A 22,232-nucleotide genomic window follows, 5' to 3' on the forward strand; every position below is an offset into this window, starting at 1 on the left:
GGTTATAAACTCCAGTGCGTAATGGAGCCGTACATGCCCTCTGACATTTACAACACCTTCTGACACATCTAAGTTTGTGTCATATTTAGGATAATGGATAAGGATAACTTTTGCACACATCATAAACTTTCAGGATTTATATGATGTTTTTTTCCCCCCAAAGTGGAATTATTATACAACAGCAAACTTTGGTGATTTAAAAAAACCCCAAGCAAAAAGTACGAGACATGCAGGATTGCAAAAAGAACACCCGAAGTATTTCATTTTCTCTTTCGCGAACAACCCTGAAGCATAGTGCAATTTACCCCTTATTTCATTATAGTTTTTATTTTTTTGTAATGATTTATATTTAGGCAGATAACTAAACCTTGCTTTCCCTTTTCTATTATGCAGGTGGTTTTGCTTTACATGGCAGCACAGATGATAACGATGGAAGAACGTTTTAACTATCAAGCACTGAGTAACACCTAGACAAATATGAAATAGCTTTTCAATTCAAAAATACTTGCTACTTTTCTAAAGGGAAATTAAACTGCCAAACAATAGTGGCCCCACCGTTGTTTCAGGAATTAAATATTATTGCAATCAAAATCACATGGATCATTTACATCAAAAAGATGATTAATCTTGCTCTGGATCTATTGTTTGGTTCTGGGTAAATGTATTTGTATGTTTTTTTTTAAGTGCCAAATGCTGATATTTGACTCGTGAATAAATACAACTGAATAAACCTAAGTAGCTTTTGCTGCATTTTGTGCTCTGAATATACATCTCTTGTTGTTTATAGATATTGTCTGCTTTTGCACAATGCACACTGTCATCCATCCACCATAAGTGCAATAGGATGCATTTTATTCATTTATTTATTTAAAGTTGAACCCTCTTTAAAACTGAAAATTAAGTTGTACTTCATACCCAACGTTTTATAAAAGAAAACGGGGCTTGTTAATAATTTTATATTTCAAAGCATTATCACTGTCTCCAGTAGATGTAAATATATTCGCAATGTTTTTTTTTCTAACTTGCAATGAACACATAAAAACACATAATAAATCGTAGTTTTCTGGTGTGGATTTTAAATTAGTTTAGCGTTGACTGGAGATTCTGGAGACCGGCCAAGTTAGGACCATGCAGAGTGTGTCCTGCAGAGGCGTCGCGTCGTCACGTCCTCCTTCCTCTGCTTCTTCTCGACGTGAGGCCGACTTGAAGGGAACGTTCTCGAGAAGGAATAGAAATAGGAGCGGGGAGTACAAACTGCAAGTACCCCATACAGCTGGTAAGAATTTGCAATGTTCACTTTGTTTTCTTTCTTTTTTTTTTATCGAAACGCGTTACTGGTCTGTTTCTAGGTTTGGGGTTTCGCAAAGGTTATAAAACGCGAGTGAGCGCCATGCTGGTTTTTGGGCCCAGGTAGCCGACGGCTAGCGCTGTTAGCATCCGAGGCCTGCTAGCAGGCCGCTGGGGTTTCCGCGCCGCGACAGATGAACGTTGACAACTCGCTCTCTAAAATGGGGACGCGGTGCTTCGCGTCAACCTAGCAAATCTCTGTCAGATAGACACGTTTCCTCTTAATCTTTGCGATGTTTGTGGTCATTATTCCAATTGAAGTGGCAAATTCTTTTGACTTTAGTTTTAGTGTAATCTCACCTCGAAGCCTATTATCTTTCTGAGCGGGAACGAACGCATGCAGCTTGCTAGCATGCTAGTCAGTAATTCATTGTAATGCTACTCAGGCCTCTGCGCACTATTGAGTCCAAGAAAACGGCATTGGCTAGGAATATAAAACGGCAAACTCAAGTAGATATCCTCATTAGCTTGTTGGAGCCTCTGTAAAGTTGCAGAGAATAAAAAAACACGTCTTGCTACCGGCCAGTTTGGAAACTGTTGGTCTTAAAGGATGTTGTTTTACACCATGGCAACGGCATCGTTATTAAGACAACCGATTCGGTTTTGCATTATAGTCGGACCAGAATTGGTTTTGGAAATGTGGCATTTGTTTGATTTGGAATAATACGATTTACTGGGGCAGTGATGTTATCAAAGCCCAGTGCTCCATTAAATTTGCATGTTTTTCCTCCAAAATCTTTGATCTTAATCTTCCATCTTCCATAGTTTCCCATTGCAAAACCATTGTATCACTTACAGTCTAATCCTATGGTAGATATTGGACTTATCTACCATAAAATATGGTAGATATAGACAAATATACCTATAAAATGCTATAAATAAATCCCATCAAGATTATGTGTGCAAGTTAAAAATAGTTGCAGCATTTGAAAAGCAGAAATTCTGGGATTATGTGATAAGTTGTGACTATATCACAATCATTCTTAATTATTAAAAGATTTTCTAGATAGTCCAATGAAATATTGAACAAATATAGTGATATACTATATTTGATTAGTTTTCTACTTTTTAAAGATAAATAAGTAAACAGTGGGTTTTGTTACATCTTGAGCAATGAAATGAAAGAAAATAGCTTTTTTATGCATTCTTTTCAATTGTAAATGTTAAAGGTACATATCAAAACGAGATGAGCACATTTTTAAAGTTCATAGGGACCTTGTGTAGCCTAGGTTGGTTTGTGTATCAATTGTGTTTATTTTTGGTGTTTAGCAGGTATTTGGTAGGGGGAAATTTTCAGAATATCTGGTTGATTTTGTTTGTTTGTGTTTTTAAAATTTATTTCTTAAAATTGTACTTAAATATAGTTTTGTGAAAGTATGGGAACCCAACAAACTGCTAGGGTTCCCATACATGATAGGTAATTACGTACCTTGTTGTTTAAGCTATATATTCCTGCAATATATTTGGATACACTTGTTTATTGCGTCACGTGTCAGAACTTTAAAAGGCGGTCAAGTAAGAAATAACAACTAAGTTGTTTTAATGCTAAAACAACAGAGTGCACCAAAAAGCTGCTTTTTCAAGAAAGCCTTATTGTAATGGAAACAATTGCATCCCTTTTCTAGTAGTTGGGAAGACTCATTACTTGTACGAGTCTTCTGTATTAGCATTGATATTTACTTTTTCACTAATTTATTGGAAGTCATGCTGTTAGATATTATCACATATTGAATCTTTTCTAATATTGTGTAAGCCTAATTCCCTGATCATAATTTGTTTATAGATTTCTTCCTACTTGATTTACCAATGCATGATTATTGTCTCTGTTTGAATTTCTACCTCTGTTTTTCTACCCAAGAACTATCATTTAACCAAACCTATAAATACCTGCACACACCTTTTAGTGGCTGCGTATTTAACCATTTTCTTGTAGTTTACTTATCCTGATAGTTAAGTAGTTTGATAATTAATGGACATTAATCATAAAAATGCTTTACTTATATTTTATTTGGGTATTATTGTAAAGATTTTATCTTATTTCTATTGGTTGCTGGTCAAATCATTTTTGACCTCTTTGGTTATTATGAAACAAGACCTCTGACTAAGGCCGCACAATATTAGAAAATCATGATGAAGTAAATGACCAGCAACTGTTGCAATGTTCAGAGTGCTGTAAACTCTCATAGTGTCACACCTTTCACATGTTCATTTAAAACAATGTCCAGTTAAGGTTTTGAAGGCGTGTTTAATTCTGAACATCGAGAAAGCCTCCAGTGGATTGTTTGGACTCACTTTTCTTTGCTATTTCTGTGTTTTCTATGGCTTCAAATTAATATTATTTTGTAGTGGTTTTGGAGTGCTATAGTTCGCCTTCTTTAATTAGAAAAACCCGACTACACAGCACCACAGTAACTGCAAGGATACTTTTATAGTAAAAATGAAGGAGGGCGTTCTACTTCAATGAAGTGTTTTTTTGTTGGGTTTTTTTTTTTTGTGCAAAGATTAATTTTTTAGCAAAAGATTGGTCAGGGTTTCCCTCAGTGTAATATAATCCTGGCGGGCCAGCAGGCTTAGCATTGCTTATTTATTTAAGTCTTTTTTTAAAAAATTTTTGCATTTTTTAAGACCTTATAGTTGGGTGTTCAGGCATTAATCTTCCAATCTTTCAATAACACATGATTATCAAGTGATATTTTAAAATTTCCTGTCAACTTCAAACATATTTTAACTCAAAAACACGACGGCCCGCTGGATGACTGACCGCCCTACCGCCCAACCACTGGGCTTAAGTTTTCTGGGGGAACCTTGCTTGGTTGTATCATTACTTTGCCCCATCATAAAATGGTTGTATAAATGGGACTCGTCCAGTCATTGGCTTAACAGTCATCCTACAGAGTTTGTGATCTTTTCAGTAAATTTTGTTTTTACTTCCTTTCACTCTTCATCTTATTTCATTACCATCCTTTTACCAAACAAGCTACATCTTCACGATCCACATCATGTTCAAATATTGATAGGAATTGCTCCACGATTAAGACTTTGGTTATTTCCAGTTGAGTCTGAATGAAATGAACTATTACATTTGCTAGTCTTTGTAGAATAACTTCTCTGGATGTCAGTTCAGAACCACCATTTTATTTTCAATCAACAGCAGATGAGCAGGTTTTTAGTTATCAGAATATTTCCCATGTTGTGTGCTGTCCTTTCTAGTGTAGCCCAACATGTTTCGTGGCAGTCACGCTCTCTGACTTTTGTCTTATTTTCGCTCAGCCTCAGGAGCAGTGAAGTGTCTTCATGGCAGTTCGTCGAGGACACAATAAGTACTTTAAAGTGAGTATTAATCCCCTGCTCCCATTGCAAGCAGCGTAGTAGTCCTTAACTTGTTTGCGAAATCTAAAAAAAAAAACACAACAAAAGGTCAAATGCAAATTGCAGTCACTGATTTCTAACCCAGCAGAGACTTTTTGCGATTTTGCGTGTACTTATTCCGTAAAAGTGGGTCTACTTTATGGTAAATGTGAAGCACACACATGCTCAGCTCCTCCCGTCTTCACTGGTTTGATACAGGACTTTCTTTCATCCTGTGGGTCTCGCTCACTGGAATACACGATCACAGTCCCTTACTGATTTGAATGGTCCTCAGTCAGGTTGACTCATGGATTAGTTTCCATTTCAGTCTTGATTTTAAGTCAGCTGGCAGCAGCTGACTTAAAATCCAATTTGAAAACATCCTTTTAGAAAATGGCAGTAGGAACTTTTTAGACTGTCGCCATTCCCTTTTAGTCCTGCTGTGGGCTTTTAATAGATCCCAGAGAACTTTCCAAACTAGATTTGACCAATTTAGCAATAAATAAAGAAAGAAAGAAAGAAATGAACTAATAAGTAGACTGACTCTGTGTTGGGAACGGTGTTGTGATGTCTTTGTGAATAGAAGAACAGATTGTGTAGCTCTGCACATGATTCCTACAATATTCTGGTTGCACAAAGGATTTCCAGCTGGACTGCTTCCTTCCTGTGACTTGACAGAAAACTGAACATTTTCTACCTTGTATGGTAGAAAATTTATTTTATTATAAAATAAAATTCCATTTTCTTCATTTAATCTTTGTCTGCTTTGGTTAGTGTCTTCAGAGAGACATACTTAGTTTAAATCTTGGTCAGTGTTTGAGTAATGCAACTTAAAAATGTTTAATTAAAATTGATTTTAGTGCGTCTTTGCTCTTTTTGTATTATCAAAAACAATGCCACCAGCTGTTTATTTCCTACCTCCTATGGGGATGTCAATATAAAGACTGGATAAGGGTAACAAAGTTTGGTTAAGAACAGTATTAAGCTGATTTATTTATGTTTTTTAATTGTACTGATTGTCACAAGTTTTTATGTTGAATAAAATAAAAAAATATTGAAACACATTATTGATCAATGATTTAATTGCTTAGAGAGCAGTAACTTATACTGCCATGCGTCTGGCCGTTTGTGATTTTAAATGTTGTGCACAAAGTGACTGGGATGATGATTAAAGTTTTTATATATGTGGTTCCCTAATACAAAATCATACAGTAATCATGAGCAACAAGGCAGATTAAAAATGAGAAGGGTGACATGCGTGCATCTTTATCTTTAAGAAAAAGGTTTTACTGACATTTACACAAGCATAGATTATTTTTATTATCACAAGTGTTGCATAAAAGCTGATTAAAAAGTTTGGATTGTCACTTGATGGCATAAATGATCCAAAGCACTCTTTGCTATTTGTCTCTTTCAGATTGATGTTATAATTTTAAAATATTCTCTTAAGGAAATTTCTATTTGAAGTGAATTAATTTTCAAACCAACTTGTATCGATTTCTTGTGTTAAATTGTGTGGGACTAACCTGTTCTTTTGTCTTAAAACCTGCACATTGTCATTATACAGAAAAGAAAAACATGTATAATGTATTTCTCAATTCCCCGTTCTGTTTACCCCCTGTGTGCTTATCATGTTTGTTTTTGGTGCCAACTGGCTGACTTGCAGGACGTGTATGAGATGTCGAACGGTTATGAAGATCACATGGGCGGGGATGAGGCGAAGGATGCAAAGACTAACCTGATAGTGAACTACCTGCCTCAGAGTATGACTCAAGATGAGCTGCGAAGCCTCTTCAACAGCATTGGAGAGGTCGAGTCGGCCAAGCTGGTGCGAGACAAAATGGCAGGTAGGCAGAACTGTGAAGAAGAAACGCACACGTAACAAACAAGTCGAGGCATAAACCATAGAGTATGTAGATTTAACAACAAAAAAACCCATTTTATTGGTCAAAGGAAGCTCGCAAGATATCATGTGACTCCTAAAGGCCTAATCTTGACCTCGTAACCCTCACAAACCAATGAATGACGTTACATGGGTTATACTCACTTTTTATAGATAATCAATGGCTTAGACTTTATTTATTTGACCAAAAGCTCTCATTAGCAACGTCAGATTTCTATCTTGAGTGTTTAGGACCTTTTCTTTGTAGATGACCTTATCTTTATGAGGTTTAGTATCTGACCTCTTTCCTGGGTTCTCTTTCCTTGCCTGTTCTGTTCTTTTAAACTGTTTCAGATTTACTCCCTGCTTAATTTGCTCGTAGTTTTTGACCCACCGTAAGAGTTTGCTATTGGAAGGAATCCAATTCTCTTTTGACGGTCTGTTTATTTTGCACACCATGCAATGTTTAAGATTTGTTTTGGTTTTTAATATTTGTTTGCAGATTATTTTGAACTATACAACGTTTTTTTGTTTTATTTTATTGTTTTCCTTTTTTTTTCTCTAGGCCACAGTTTAGGGTACGGATTTGTTAACTATCTTAACCCTAGTGATGCAGAAAGAGCTATCAGTACTCTGAATGGACTAAGGCTACAGTCCAAAACTATCAAGGTAACGTGCAATAAGGTGTTCTACAATTCTCAAAGCAAGGATGTTATTTTCTTTTCACTCTCCTGTGGTTCCTGTGCTGTCCGCTAACTAGCTAGTACATGTCAGCCTGACGAAGGGATTGTGACGTCACAACTCACTCGCTTCCCTTTCTGACATGTCTGATTTTGACTGGCCTTTTATGTATATTTTTTTTAAACTTTTTAATATATTTATTTTTTTTGTAATTATGTAAAAGTTGGATTTCTTTGATATGGCGCTGTAATTTTTGGTCTGAGCGACAATATGGGAAATCAGAGGCAGAAAAAACGTATTTTTATCAAGTTACTTTAATTTATTTTTTCGGATGTAAGATGTTTTTTTTAACGTATCTCTAGTGAAGTTGCTATTTTAAAACACTTTAGATTTCTGGTCAATTGTTGCCTCTTTTGGTTAATTTTTTAAAATTTCGTTGATATCCTCCCAAAATTTAGGCTGATTTAGTATTTATTCCTTCTGCCAGGTTTCATATGCACGGCCCAGCTCTGACACAATAAAGGATGCAAACTTGTATATCAGCGGTCTGCCCAAGGCCATGACTCAGAAGGATGTGGAAGAAATGTTTTCCCGCTTCGGGCATATCATAAATTCCAGAGTACTTGTTGACCAGGCTTCAGGTACGACAGGTGAATGACTTCCTTGCTTCTCAAAAATTGTAAAACATTTATTCTTTTCTACAAGCCTAAGCCACCAGAGCGCGGGCCTTCTCATGCTGAAGTGTGCTTCTGATGCTGTAACAATTTGCTCTGTTGTTCCCAGGTGTGTCCCGCGGCGTGGCTTTTATCCGGTTTGATAAGCGAGCTGAGGCTGAAGAAGCCGTGAAGAGCCTGAACGGCCAGAAACCGCCCGGCGCCACCGAGCCGATCACGGTGAAGTTTGCGGCCAACCCGAACCAGGTGAAGAACACACAGCTCATCTCTCAGCTCTACCACAATCAGTCGCGGCGCTTCGGGGGGCCCCTCCACCACCAGGCACAGCGGTTTAGGTGAGAAATGTTTGAAATATTTGAATAAAATACTGGAATAAAGCTCCGTAGTCATATGTTCTTACATTACAGCTTAACATTTGAGTGTTTCATTGTGACTTTAGGTGGTCAAATGATAACACACATTTTGTTTGCTGTTTAAGATCTGAAAAGTGTGGCATGCATTTTTACGTCGAGATCATTTGACTGCAGCTACAGATTCAATTTTAGTGTCTGATGGAGCCTCTTAAGACTGACTGTTTTAAGTTACAGTCTTAATGTTGTTTTACAGTTTTTTAGCTTTATTTTCTCTTCCACTCTGACCCCACATCATAATGATGCCACCACCATGTGTTATGGGTGGGCAAGAAGCATTCAGAGTTGATGTGATGTGCAATGTTTCTTAAGCACATATTTGTTTTTATAGGTTGGCAAAAATCTCAGTTTTAGTCTTATCAGAAAAGTTTAATATTTCTTCCAATGTGCAATTATGTCTTGCTTTCCATTGGTCCAATTAACAAAATCCAATTAACTTAATTAATTGTTGTAACGTTACAAAGTGTAACCCGTTCTAGGGGTATTTCTAAGTATATGCAAATCCTTGCTGTTGCCAGGTTTTCTCCGATGGGCGTTGACCATATGGGAGGCATGGGAGGCGTGAATGTTCCCGGGAGCTCCTCCTCCGGCTGGTGCATCTTCATCTACAACTTGGGCCAGGACGCGGACGAGAGCATCCTGTGGCAGATGTTCGGCCCTTTCGGCGCAGTCACAAATGTCAAGGTGATCCGTGACTTCAACACCAACAAGTGCAAGGGCTTCGGCTTCGTTACCATGACAAACTACGAGGAGGCGGCCATGGCCATCACCAGCCTGAACGGGTACCGGCTCGGAGATAAGATACTGCAAGTGTCCTTTAAGACTAGCAAGGGCCACAAGTAGAGTGATTTGGACAATGGGTGTAGAGGAGTGCAGTAAACGTGCTGTCAGGCTTTTTTTCCCCCTCTATCTATCTTCTTAGAAAGGTGAATTTAAATGCCAAAGCCTGGCACATTTTTGGTTTAATCATATTCAGAGTAAACTGAGAATTTCGGTTTTCTGCACCTTTGTACTTGTCTAAAAACAGTGTCTATTTTTTTTCTTGTCTTTGTTGTTTTTCCAGTATCATTCTACTCTTTTCGGAGAGTATTATTATTATTGTCACTCACTTTCAGTTTATTTTGAGTGCGTAAAGACGTAATCCCACAAACGGACTTTTGAAATTGTTCTCCGACGCTAAAATACTGTTATGTTATATATGTTGCATGATTCTCGTTTAGGAAAGCATGAGGACGACAGCGGGCTCATTACTGGGCAAAGATGATTTAAACAGGAAACCTGAGTTGTTCAAAGCAAATACAATTCAGTAGTTAATATAGAGCAAAAAAACAATCTGATCTGTTAACATAGAAACGGATGCCTTAAATTGTTATAAATCGAAAACCGATCTGTTTGGCGTAAAAGAGCAAAGCACTTTTAACCAGTTATTGTTTGAAGTTGCTCTGGTTATCAACCTTTTTGATGCTAACGTAAAACATTAGTTCATCCTCTGACCAACATTTTAACTATGAGGAGCTTAGAAGCAAAAGCCTTTTTGCTTTGGTACCCCTAAAAGTATATTTTATTCTTTGTTGTATTACATGAGTCTTGTTTAAAAAAAAAAAAAAACAATTAAAAATACAATAAATAAGACTAAAAATGGACCAAAGCCAGGGAGAGATCTAACAAATCAAGATTTTTCTAATGTGATTTAGTAAATTAATATTTTGGATTAATTTTTTTCCAAGCGGTACTGACATCAACCCCCTGTTCAGTTCTCCTGTTTTCTTTTTGTTTGTTTTCTCTTCAGTTATTTTCTTTTGTTTTAGTTATTTTTCTTTGTAGAGAGATACATTTTTGTTTCAGTATAACTTGCAGACGTTTGCAAAGGAGAGCTCAGTTTAAATTTGTAGGAAACATTAATGGCCTTTGTTAACGATTTGAATTTAGGTTTGCTTTTGTTTGTTTCTTTGATTTTTGATTGTTTCATTATAAATATTAAACCATTAAATTTTCTTTTGTTTCGCTGAACATTTTGTTTGGTTTGTTTCTTTTATTTATTTGAAAATTTATTTTGAGTTTTGTTTTTTTTGTTGTTTTTCTATTTTTTTTTTTAAGAGAGATTCTTCAGTGGGAATTATCAGCAATGTTTCAACGTTGCTGATAATTTTGAACAACATAAGATCGCATTCAAATATTCAAAATTAAGTGGACCAAAACTAATTCAGATAATTTTGGGGAAATGTTCAGACTACATAGACAACCCATTTCAAGAGGAAAGTTGAGTTTCCGGTACATAAGAAATAATAATAATAATAAAAAAATTAAACCTCTGTCAGGCAGGATTAGAAAGTCCAGTCAATATATTAGATGTAAGAATCATCTCCAAGAATCTGGTTGCTTTTTTTTTTAGAGTGATGCATATTGAATATTTTCTAGCCTGGTTCATTGTAGTTGGGTAAAGTGACAAGTTTTATTTCATGAAAATATTTTAATGATCTCATATGTGAAACAGCTACTTTGAGCAGATTTTGCTTTTATCGAGTGAGGTTTGAATTGTTTAAATGTTTCTGCTTGCGTCAAATAGTTTAGGAACACTCTTGGCGTTTAAAGTTCAGCATGAATTTTTTAAAATTCAAGTCTAACAGAAACTGGCCCAAGAGGCGTTTGGTTTATATTTAAAGCCACATTTTAAATCCGACACTTGTGTGAATTCAAATGGTAAGTTTCCACCCTATTTTAAGTAATTTGATTTATAAAATTCATATATAGTCTTAAAAATAAGACATTTTGCTTCCCAATATTCATATTTATGTCACCATCCTTACCTCTGTGCAATATTTTAAAGCAGGTGATAGTCTTGGACTTTTTTTACAGGTTCTGTTTTTTTACTGACATGTTAGTGCGTTTGTTCTTTTCTTTCTGCAGTCTTGTTTGATATGTATGAAATGTTTGTTTCAGACGCAGTCAAAACATTCTGCAGTCTGCCTTAATTTATATGATAAAATAGTGTAAAATACAGGAAGTGACATTTATTTATTTGAGTGTACGCCGTTATACTTGATACACATTCTAGTGTTTTTAATAGGTTATTGACTTGTTCTTTTTGTTATGAACATGTTTAACACTATGTTCGAGTTCATTAATGTCTGCTAACCTTGATTAACTTCATTAAAATGTGGAGAAATTACAGAATTACTAAAATTAAATGTCTTAAGAAGCCTACTGTGAATTTTGTTTAGTGGTTGTTGAATATCTGTAGTATTTTGTCATAGGTTAAAAATGCCATCTTTTAAAAAAACAAAACAAACTTAACACAATCAAAACTGTTTGTAGCACTTAATCTGTTTACCCACGTTATTGAAGCTCTGTTTATTAAGAAATACACATTCAAGAACATTTTTAAAACCTAAACCAATCTTTATTGGTTGGTAAAATAAGAGAAATCAAAAGGGAATAGCATGAATAGTAAAGTTTAATAACAGCAAGCATTGTTTGTTTTTGTATCTGACCTGTAAAATCTCCTGAAAATAGCATATTCGCAATAGCAAACTACAGTGCATTACCAGTAGGGTAATACTACCTGCAGGATAACGCGGAGGTCCTCTTTAGAAAAATTAAATGTAGAAAAACAAAATCTTCTTTTGGAGTATTGCAGAATTTTATTACAAAACAAACACAAATCTCAAAGTACACGTATAAAAACAGAAATAATTCTGTACATTCAACATTCAAAGTAACTTTTATGCATTGATTTTGTGCCCATTGATAGATTTTTTTTTTTTTTAAACATACAATGTCTAAACTTCCTGTTTAGTTTTTCTAAATGGTTTCTATTAACATTCAAGTCTTCCCATTTATTAGCTTCATATTAAGGCAGCTTAAAACCTTACAATCAAACTTGGAGTCAACTTTATAAGAACTGTTTGTATCTGCTTGTCACCACAGGTCGATCAGTATCCACTCCTATCACATTTGGTTAATTCGTACTTCCTTTCCGCTCAGTAACCCATACTTCAGGTTACACATTATATGCTCCCCTCATCCAGTGTATACAGTAAAGGAGGTTTTCTTAATTCAGCATGGCACTGGCAAAATACACGTTAAGCCACTCCGCCTTGACTCCTCAGATTGCTTGACTATGAAGATATACTGTATTCCCTCCCAAAACTAAGCTCCCTGTGCTTCAAGTATGAATGAATCTCATGAATCCCTTTCAGTTCCCTCAATAAAACAGGGGGACTCAGACTTGGCAGAGATTATAGCAGGGCACGGGCCTCTCCAGCACGTTGTCTCCATCCACCTCGAACACATAGTCGCAGCGGTGTGTGATCAGAGGCGTGTCGGACATGGCCACGCTCTGATTGCCAAACGAGATTACGGTGTCTCTCTGGAGGGAAGAAGACGACAGTAAAATAACTACTGAGGTTTGACTTGTTTTTTAGTTAAGATCTACACAGGAGTCCAGGCTGGTCATAATGTTGCATTAAGAAACAAATCTTACCCTTTCCTTACTGACAGAAGAACCAGCAGAAGAATTGGCTGCAACAGCTGCTGCTTTGTCAAAGTCCTTTTTGCACAAGTGCGCCATAATCCCAGCTGCTAATGCATCACCCAGAACGTTGATCATCGTCCGAAACCGATCGCTGCAACGCCAAGCGAGAAAAATCTTCACTCACTGCCCAAGCTGATGCCACCAGTTTTTAAATTTTTTTTTCTTAAATCTTAGATCAGACTTACAGAACCCAGTCGATAGCCACGATCAGGGAGATGTCAGCAGGCGGTAACCCCACAGAGGTCAGGACTATCACCATGGTAACCAAACCTGCTTGAGGTATGCCAGCTGCCCCAATGCTGGCTGCTGTTGCTGTAATACTGATACAGAGGACCAAAAAAAACAGATGGAAGATGTAAATTGGTTCTAAACACAGAACAACTGGCGGGATAGCATCCTCAGTGTCCGTCCTCACCTAATGGTTACCAGCTGGCCGAAGTCCAAGTCATAATCATTGACCTGAGCAATAAATATAGCTGCCACGGCCTCATACAAGGCCGTCCCGTCCATGTTGATGGTGGCTCCCACCGGCAGGACGAAGCGGGCAATCTGCCTGTCCACCCCGCAGTTCTCCAGGAGACACTTCATTGTGATCGGTAGCGTGGCTGAGCTGCAGAGAAATACGGCCAGCCATAAATTAGTCGAGTTTCTTAAACTGAACTTCTTCATTCTAAGAATAAATCAACAATGATTCTCGCACCTGGACGAAGTCGCCAGAGCAATGACGAGGGCTTGCAACAGGCCTCGGATGTACGCAAAGGGGTTTTTGCGGGTAAAGAAGAAGTAGAAGAGAGGCAGCAGGATGAGGCCGTGCACGAACAGACCAGCCAGGACGGTGATGAAGTACATGCCCAGTTTCTCTCCCAGGTGGGCTGGGTCGTGCATGTCCAGGATCTTCCCTGCGACCAGGAACACTATGCCAAAGGGGAAGTACCTGCAAAGAGAAGAGAGGAAACCTTGTTTTCATTTTATTTATCAACCTAAAGACTTGCATCAACACAAGAAAGCATCCACTACCGTATGATGAATACAAAACAAATGTTGATAATGTTCTCTCCTTTTGACGGTACATCTTTTCGTCATCAAAGTTTTTATGTTCTCTCAGACAGTGTCGAAGAGCAAGCTAGACCAAAAAACTACCTAATTGTAGTGCCCTGGTGTCCCTAAAAATCTTAATATCAGTCACAAAGTAGCCATTTTGAAAGGTCATCTGCTTTTCCTCACTTTTATTTCTTCATTATTGTCATAAACTGAATTTGTAACAGTTAATTTGGGGTAAAATTAAGTTTTGTCTCCCCCTGCTGGACATTTAATAAATTGTATTCTGCCTTGGCTTCACGTTAGAGTTTGCCTATTTGTACGTCATTTAAAAATAGAGCTGAAAAAATTTATGAAAAATTAAATGCAACACACAACTAACCAATGAATTGTGTCTAACATTATTTCACTGATGCAGATTCAAATGCACATTTGTGACAGTGATTAAAACAGTTCATTTGTCAAATGGACTCCACATTTGGACAATTTTGTCTTATTAGGCTACTTCATCCTGACACATCTTCACTTTTTTTCAGACAAACGCCCTTTTTGTATCTACTCAGATTATCGTTCCCTAATTTTAAAATGGGGTTGATGCTCTGAAACAAAGATGTGACAAAAACAGAAACAGGTTTTGCAAGAACCCTTTTCAAATCACTGTCTATGATAGTTTAGCACAACAACCTTCCTGAGGGAAATATCAAAAATGTCAGCGGAGACAAGAGTCCCTGGGAATGATTTAGGATGATCTTTTAATGTGAACAAAATATGTAAATCCATCAGTACCGTTTTAATCCCAGCACACCAAAGTATTTAGCCTTTTGCTGCTAAAATACCACAGCATCGTCTGCAAAGAGTACCATCAAGAAAGGTTTTCCCCCAAAAGCAGATACTTAACGGGGCGGATTACTGAGTTTGCCTTGAAACAATTTGACCGGGCCGACCTCAACCTCATGGAACACTTCTGGGATTAACTGCGACACAGACTGAACCGAACCTTTTCATCCAGCAGAGGTGGCTGACCTCGCTAATGCTTCTGCGGCCGCTGCCAGGTCTCAGAAGAGCAGAGGATGTAATAGCAGATTAATGCTTGTGGCTTTGGAATTAGATGCTCGTAATCACACATGGATGTGGTGCACAGGTGGATGCGATGTTCTGCATTGGGGCGGACCTGCTGGCCACAACGCCAACCACATCCACTTAGGTGAATTGAAACTAATCTTGTTTCTAAAAGTCCGTCTTTGCCATTGTCGCCTTTCTAACAGGATTATGTGTTGAAGCCATGAGGACTCCTCAGACATTTCTGCTCACCCTTCAGCCATTTCTTTGATAAGATTTATTTCTCAACCTAATCTGGCTCTGCCCTGTGATCAGTGGGATGTTTTTAGATGCATTAGATTGTCAGTAATTGCCCTTTTTTAAGAGAATGCATGCGAGTGAAAGTACAAACTCACCACATGGCCGCATTAATGATCTTCATCACGCACTCGTTTATGCACTGGCACACGTTGACCAGAGGCAATCCACGTTCGCCCATCTTCCCCAGCAGCAGACCTGAGATCAGACACAACAAAGACGCATTTGTTGCAGTCGGCAGATGCGTTTCTACCGTTTCATAAGTGTATAAAAACATTTTGAGGTTGTTGGGGGGGGTTGCGCTGAAAGACAGAATTTTTTGTTACTCTCTTCAAATTCAGAAGTTTGTATAAACCAAGACTGAGAATCCTTTAAAGAGTTTGAGATATCCCAGATGATGATGTCATGCTCAGTAAGCTACTTAAAGGTTAAATCACACGATTTAACTTTGATGTGGCCACGCATGTGATTCTTAAGGGGCACCTCAAACACACCACTGCCTAGTGTGACATTGTGGGAAAATAAAAAGCTCCAGAAGAGCCCTAAAAAGTCTGGACCATTTCCAAAAGCCCAAAAAAACCCACATTTATCTGTTCAATTATGTCCCACTATAGACACAATGAAAATGTTCAAAAGAGGTCAAACTGTTGAAGAAGAAGATACTCTCTGTGTCCCACATATGGACAAGAAGGCCAGAAAAGACCTTGTAAAGATGCTGACTGAAGCTGGTGAAACAGTCATTATCCTCAGGGAGACCAGTCTTTCACTGACACTGGATAAAAGTTCACTCAGCAGAGAAGAAGCCGTTATGCCAAAAACAACACAACAGTGTAGCATTATGTGTAGGTGCAGCAGGAAATTTCATAAGTTGCATCGCAAGGACAGAACGTCATGCTAGAATACTGAAGCAACATCAGGGAAATACACCTTGTGCGCAAATGGATCTTCCAAATGGACAATGTCTCTAATCAAATCAGGAATAGAGACAATGACAGCAGTTTCCTGGCTAAAACTCCAGAAACAAAGCTTGTGGAAGTCACTTAAAAGACAAGTAGACAAATAATAAAATCTCTCTAAAACTCTTATGTTGTTCTCCTATTTAGCAAATAGTGGGACAGTGAGGAACTAACAGAGAAGATATCAAACAGTTACAAAGAAATGCCACAGAACAATATACTTCTAGTAAGATTACACCATTTTTTCTGATCACTTTTTTCCCCCTTTGTTTTGGTTTTAGTTTGGAGGCTATTTTCTTACCCATGGTTGCTGAGAAGATGACAATCCCCAACACATTCATGCCTTTGCTCGTACTGGGAACGATTTTATACTTGATGTCAGGCGCCGGTGTGATCTCCAAGAAAACAGGGTGGCCGAGTCGAGGGTTGTGATAATCAGGCATGACGTAGACGAAGTTGGCCTGAGACTCTTTCTCGTTGGAGCTCTGCACACTTGGCACCAGGTCCGTCCGGTACTGAAACAAAATAAATTTAAGATTTAAACTGGTGGACCTCATCTGACATTAGTTTCCAAGGCGTCTTATGTTTTTTGTTCTCACCTGCTGAAATGTAGCTTCAATTAGATTCGATGGGATCATGTTCCTGGAGAAGACAGCAAACATAAAATCACAGGTGAAAACACTTAAAATAATTGCAAATTGTTTTTAGTACACTTACAATGTACCATAAATATTAAAAGAAAGTAAAAAACGACACAGGCTTGGCAGAAGTGGCACCCTGCTCCTTGAAGTCGAGTTTTTGTAGATTAATATTTTGCTTCAATTATTTCAGGTATTTGGGGTTTTGACTGGGCCAGTCTAGAACATAAATATGCTACGCTATGCTATGCGTTTACTTTTACAAACCACTCCATTAATAGTATGTTTAGGTTATTGTCTGGCCGGCAGGAGAAAGGGTTAGTTAGGTTATGCACAGACCGTATTTACCATGTGTTCAAGGTGTTTCACCATTCATAGTTTTACATTTAAAAGGTTTAATTTTGGTCATATTAGCATCTTTTTCCTGATTTGCTGGGTCCCCTACAAACCTTGTGGCTAACTGCAATTGAGTCGAGGCCAACTTAACAAGATTGAAATATTGAAGGGAGAACCACATATTCTACATACTGAAAATTAAAATCTAACCAGTTGCGAAACAACCTGTGAAACCCCAGAAAAGAAACAGTTCCTCATATTAAAGAGCTAAATATTGTCCTCACAAATTTACATTTGCAGCAGACCATGTTCCTCTTTATATCACTATTTTGTTCCCCTAGTTTTTTTTCCTGACAACAGCAGAACAAAGACTCCACTTAAATTACGCCAAACAGCAGTAAGAGGTTTACAGGTCGAGGCAGCAGCCTGTACTGGCACTGCATTTATTTATACAGCAGGCGTCAGAGGCCCCTGCAGCTACGTCATCAGACACGTAACGCGGCTGAAAAGTACAAACCGCACATCTCTGCAGTATAATTAGTTTTAAGACGAGGGTATTAGTCGAGCCGGGCCTGGAGAGCCATGCAGTAAGCTGGAGCACCCTGTGACTTCTTTCTCCCGTAGTGAAACTGAGCAAAGAGCTTCTGGGAAGGTTCAGGCTTAGCAGATCACAAATAATTGCCCTATTTTTAGACCAAACTCCACGCTGTTTTGTCATACCATCTTTGAAGGTGGCACTGGCAGATGTTTTTGGGGAAATCCCATTCTCTGCTTTCCTTTAACCTTACGGTTCTGTAAACTGTAATGGAAGGTTCTGGCATTCTGGTGTCTTTCTGAATAGAGTTCTCCCTGTGCCTGCATGGCTTCTCTCTGGGTACAGCTTCCTGTTACAACTCAAAAACTTGACTGCTAGCTTAACCTGTGTGCAGGTTGTTTGTTGTGTGTGTCTCTCTGTTCATGCCCATTAACAATTTCACATTTTCTTGCATTGTAGCCATAAGAATCACTGTACCTACTGGATTTACGGAAATGCATATTTGTGAAATGGAAGTAAAAAAAAAAATCCATGGTTTGATTTCAGATTGGATAGGAATCTTCTGTGAGCAGCAAATTTTCAAGTCTGCCCACAGATCATCAATTGTATTTAGGCATGGACTTTGACTAGGTCACTCTAACATGCAAAGATGCTCTGGTTTAAAATCTCCCATTGCAGCTGTGGCTGAATGTTTTGGACTCCTCACCTGTCTGGATGATTTTGCAGCCTTCTACAGTTTTTTTTTTCTTATTACAGTGACTGTTTATCATCTATCTTCCCATGAACACTGACCATCTTGTTCCTGCTCAGGAAACTTCTACCCACATCATGATGCTGCCAACAGCACGTTTCAAGGTGTTTAACTGTTTCTGACTAGATTGTTGTCTTCATGCCTTACTGCCAACTTAAAATCTGTATTCATAAGAATTTCTTTTAAACCAAGGTTTTGTTTTTGAACTTCATTCACAAGGATCATATTTTTCAAGTTCATAAATAATAGCCACCCCATCGACAGACTCTCATGGAGTTACCATCAGCCTCTTCTCTGCTTCTCTGATTAATGCTCTTTATTTTTTCATGGGTGGGACGACTGATTTATGGGATTTGTAGCTTAATTTTGGTCTAAACATATTCATGGTGTGTTCCTCAGTCGTCATGATGCTGTTTATTCATTAATGTTCTCTAAGAAACCTCAGAAACATTCACAAAACAGTTGGATTTTTTGTTAAAAGAAAAGAGAAACCATCTGGAAAACCATATAGTTTTCCTTCCACTTTATACTGGAGCGGTACGCTGTGCTCCGTTGCATTATCCCAGTTCAATATATTGTTAATTTAATGTGATTAAACACTTGAGTAATTGAGTAATGAGTCATTTTGCAAAGCATTATGACCAGTGACCTCACTGCCTACTTGAACAAAGTTGTACAACTTTGCTAACTACTAATTTACTGCTCATATCCTGCTCACAAATCAACGTCGTTTTATTTCTGAGCAGTTTTATAACATTTTTTTTATGCTGACCTGATGAGGTCGAGCAGAGCGTCGGCGGAGGTCATGACGGGGCCCGTGCTTCCATGGTGACCGTCTTTCTCTTGCCCCGTCCCCGGGTGAATGATCAGCACCAGGACGATCCCCACAATCACGGCGATGAAGGTTGTCCACAGGTAGTACGTTATCGTCAGGACACCCAGGCGGCCGCTGGCCTTCGTGTCCATGGCCGACAGGCCAGACATCAGACTGGATGGGAAATTAGGAGGAATGAGATCAAACTTGTCACGTTCTCTTAGCTTTAACTGCTTTCTATTTATCTGAACTGATTTGTTGGTCATTGAAAGTTTCAGGTTTCAGATTTTCTCTCACACTATCCTTTTGAAGCTCAACCGTTAAATCAAGTCAGTTGTGTTCGGTTGTGGATACTTTTAAGTTAAAATCAAGATTGCTATCTGTTATTACCAACAACCAAAGACTGCAGGTGTGATTTCGGCCAACAAAATACCACTAAAATCATGGCTTTTCAGACAAGGTTGACCAACAACTTCATCTCTGATGTCAAAATGATCAGGTAGGTTTGGTGCAACGAGTTTAAAAGGTTCTTACCTGGAAGTAATGAGTGGCAGAATTAACATCTTCAGCATCCTCATCAATAATTCTCCAGGGAAAGAGAAATAGATCTTTGCCTGCAAACGGGTCAAACAGAGTTAGGTAAATAAAGCTTATAATAATAATAATTGCATTTTAGAGATTTTTTAAATGTATTCTGTCCAACCTGGCTGTCTTATATAGAAGATATATGATCATTAAAAATCACACAGCAGTTAAAACTGAACTGCAGAATGATTGTGAAACCTCTTTGTAAAATAGACGATTTGGACATCCATCCATTTTCTTACACCCTTGTCCCTTAGAGGGGTCAGGAGGTGCTGGTGCCTATCTCCAGCTAACATTCCGAGCAAGAGGCGGGGTCACCCTGGACAGGTCGCCAGTCTGTCGCAGGGCAACACGGAGACAGACAGGACACACAACCATACACACCCACACCTAGGGAGAGTTTAGAGAGACCAATTAACCTGACAGTCATGTTTTTGGAAGCCGGAGTACCCGGAGAGAACCCACCCATGCACAGGGAGAACATGCAAACTCCGTGCAGAAAGACCCCGGGCCAGGAATCGAACAGTCATCGAACCTGACCTTCTTGCTGCAAGGCAACAGCTTTACCCACTGCGCCACTGTGCAGCCCACAATTTGGACAATTGTAGACATTTTACCATCCAGGAGACACGGACTGGGGAAGATTATGGATAGTGGTAATTGTGTTTTTATGATATGATGCAACGCACTTTGAACTACCTTGTTGCTCAAATGTGCCATGTAAATAAACTTGATTGATTCATTGATAGCTCCCAAGCGCTTCAGCTAGCGAGCTAACCCATTAATACCATAGTTTAATTTCTGAAGAGGATTTTTAGACTCATTTGTTGATTTATAAGCCAAAGTAGGATCCCAGCTTGAGAACCACTGTCCTCTACAAATTGATCTGGGTGAATATTCACTCAAAGAAGACCTGTGATATTTAATTTTGTTTAGTTTATGTGGAAAACAGATGAAGTTCTTTATCACTGCATCATTCATTCTGTTTTCCTCAGAGCTTTTTGTTAACTTTTTAATCCTGATGTATCTCTTTTGTTTTAAGATACTTCCAGTTTTCTTGTGAACATTAATGAAATATAAATGTTTTTTTTAAATTATGGTTGCATTATTTGTTTATAGCATTTAACACCCCCCATTTACCACAATATTGCAAGATTAGGCAGTTTACCAAGAAGCTAACTATTCCGCAATGACAATTTGGCTTTGCATTTATTCTTATGTAATTCTTTGTTCAGCAAGTAAGCTTCCTTCAGCCTCAAGGATTTCCTTGCACATCCATTCTGGGTGTGCGTCAATAAGTCAGTTCCTGTCCAAAAGCATTAAGCTCCTAAGAATATCTCACCTTACCACAACCAGCAGTTCAGAATAAGAAATACTGCATAAACCAAGCGATGAATATCTGCTTAGTTTGCGCATGTAAAATTGATTTCTAGTTGTATATCAGGTAAATAATTTAATAACAAAAAAATTACATTAAAGAACAACTAAATCAGCATCAATGTGAAAATAAAACCATCTCTTTGAAACTGATATTAAGCAGGAAAATAAAGAGATTTAAAACTCACCCATTATTTGCAATAATAGTGATGATACTAAACCAAATTTTTTGAGTTTAAGATTAGAAATTCTTCCGGATTACTGATTGTGAGCTAATGACATACAATTTATACAATTGAATGTTTTATAATAATTTTAACCGTTTAAATTGTGTCTGTGTGTGTTTTAAGATTTGACCTGACCTTCTTGTTGGCTGTTGCCCTCACTTGCATAACTGACTTTCACTAATTCCTCAGCACCGTTTTACAGGCGTTTCTTCTCTTCTTTCACACATTCCACAATCTAACAGAGCACTTCTATTTAAAATCGAATACTTCTTTGCTTACTGGTGCTGATTTTCCCTTTTCTCTTCCCCATTCGTACCTGCGTGGAGAGGTTGAACGTCCTCAGCGCAAATCCAAGAACGCAGCCGGTGATGACGGCAAACACGGACAGAGTCAGCAGCCCGTTCCTTTTACAGTAGTCCTTCACGTACTCCCTGACTTTCACAGACACCACACGTTTAAACAGCTTCTTCCATGTCTCCATCCCTGCTTCAGACTCGGTCCTCAGCCCAGCCGCGGGCCCCTGACGTCCAAACGCTCTCCGAGGACCTCACGGTGTCTGAGTGTGTCCCAACTGGAAAGTGAGTCAGGGGACAGAATGTGAACCTGACCTGATGTGGGTCCCGCTAAACACTGAGGAGCTCATCCAGTCTGAGAGAGGAAGTGTCGACAAGACTGATTCCCGGTAAAGCATTGCTTAAAGGGATTATCCCTATCTCCCTCTAATAGAGGCTCCTTCACAGCCA

The 22,232-nt window shown here is 38.3% G+C and overlaps 2 protein-coding genes and 1 gene segment (V, D, J or C); 2 read left to right on the plus strand and 1 right to left on the minus strand.

The window, feature by feature from the left end:
• The window catches only part of LOC114133914 (immunoglobulin lambda-1 light chain-like), a 38,897-nt gene that overhangs the window by 6,482 nt on the left and 10,183 nt on the right, over positions 1 to 22,232 (plus strand).
• On the plus strand, positions 1,144 to 9,985 carry LOC114133910 (ELAV-like protein 1). 5 transcript variants are annotated; one of them, XM_028000065.1, is made up of 7 exons: positions 1,144 to 1,276; positions 4,618 to 4,677; positions 6,362 to 6,542; positions 7,143 to 7,246; positions 7,746 to 7,899; positions 8,042 to 8,267; positions 8,861 to 9,985. In XM_028000065.1, the coding sequence occupies exons 2-7, from the start codon at positions 4,642 to 4,644 to the stop codon at positions 9,183 to 9,185; spliced, it is 1,026 nt and encodes a 341-aa protein (XP_027855866.1). In that variant the 5' UTR covers positions 1,144 to 1,276; positions 4,618 to 4,641; the 3' UTR covers positions 9,186 to 9,985. The 5 variants fall into 5 exon arrangements, with proteins under 5 accessions (XP_027855866.1, XP_027855864.1, XP_027855865.1 ...); XM_028000063.1 differs by having other exon boundaries at positions 1,146 to 1,276; positions 6,350 to 6,542; XM_028000064.1 differs by having other exon boundaries at positions 1,146 to 1,276; positions 7,746 to 7,908.
• slc1a8b (solute carrier family 1 member 8b) lies at positions 10,671 to 22,120 on the minus strand. Its single transcript, XM_028000047.1, has 11 exons — positions 21,806 to 22,120; positions 19,835 to 19,914; positions 19,259 to 19,474; positions 16,826 to 16,868; positions 16,528 to 16,741; positions 15,369 to 15,468; positions 13,577 to 13,810; positions 13,292 to 13,486; positions 13,062 to 13,196; positions 12,826 to 12,967; positions 10,671 to 12,711 (listed from the first exon to the last, which is right to left on the minus strand). The coding sequence occupies exons 1-11, from the start codon at positions 21,968 to 21,970 to the stop codon at positions 12,565 to 12,567; spliced, it is 1,671 nt and encodes a 556-aa protein (XP_027855848.1). The 5' UTR covers positions 21,971 to 22,120; the 3' UTR covers positions 10,671 to 12,564.

This window comes from Xiphophorus couchianus, chromosome 19 (assembly GCF_001444195.1).
Source record: "Xiphophorus couchianus chromosome 19, X_couchianus-1.0, whole genome shotgun sequence".
Taxonomy (NCBI): domain Eukaryota; kingdom Metazoa; phylum Chordata; class Actinopteri; order Cyprinodontiformes; family Poeciliidae; genus Xiphophorus; species Xiphophorus couchianus.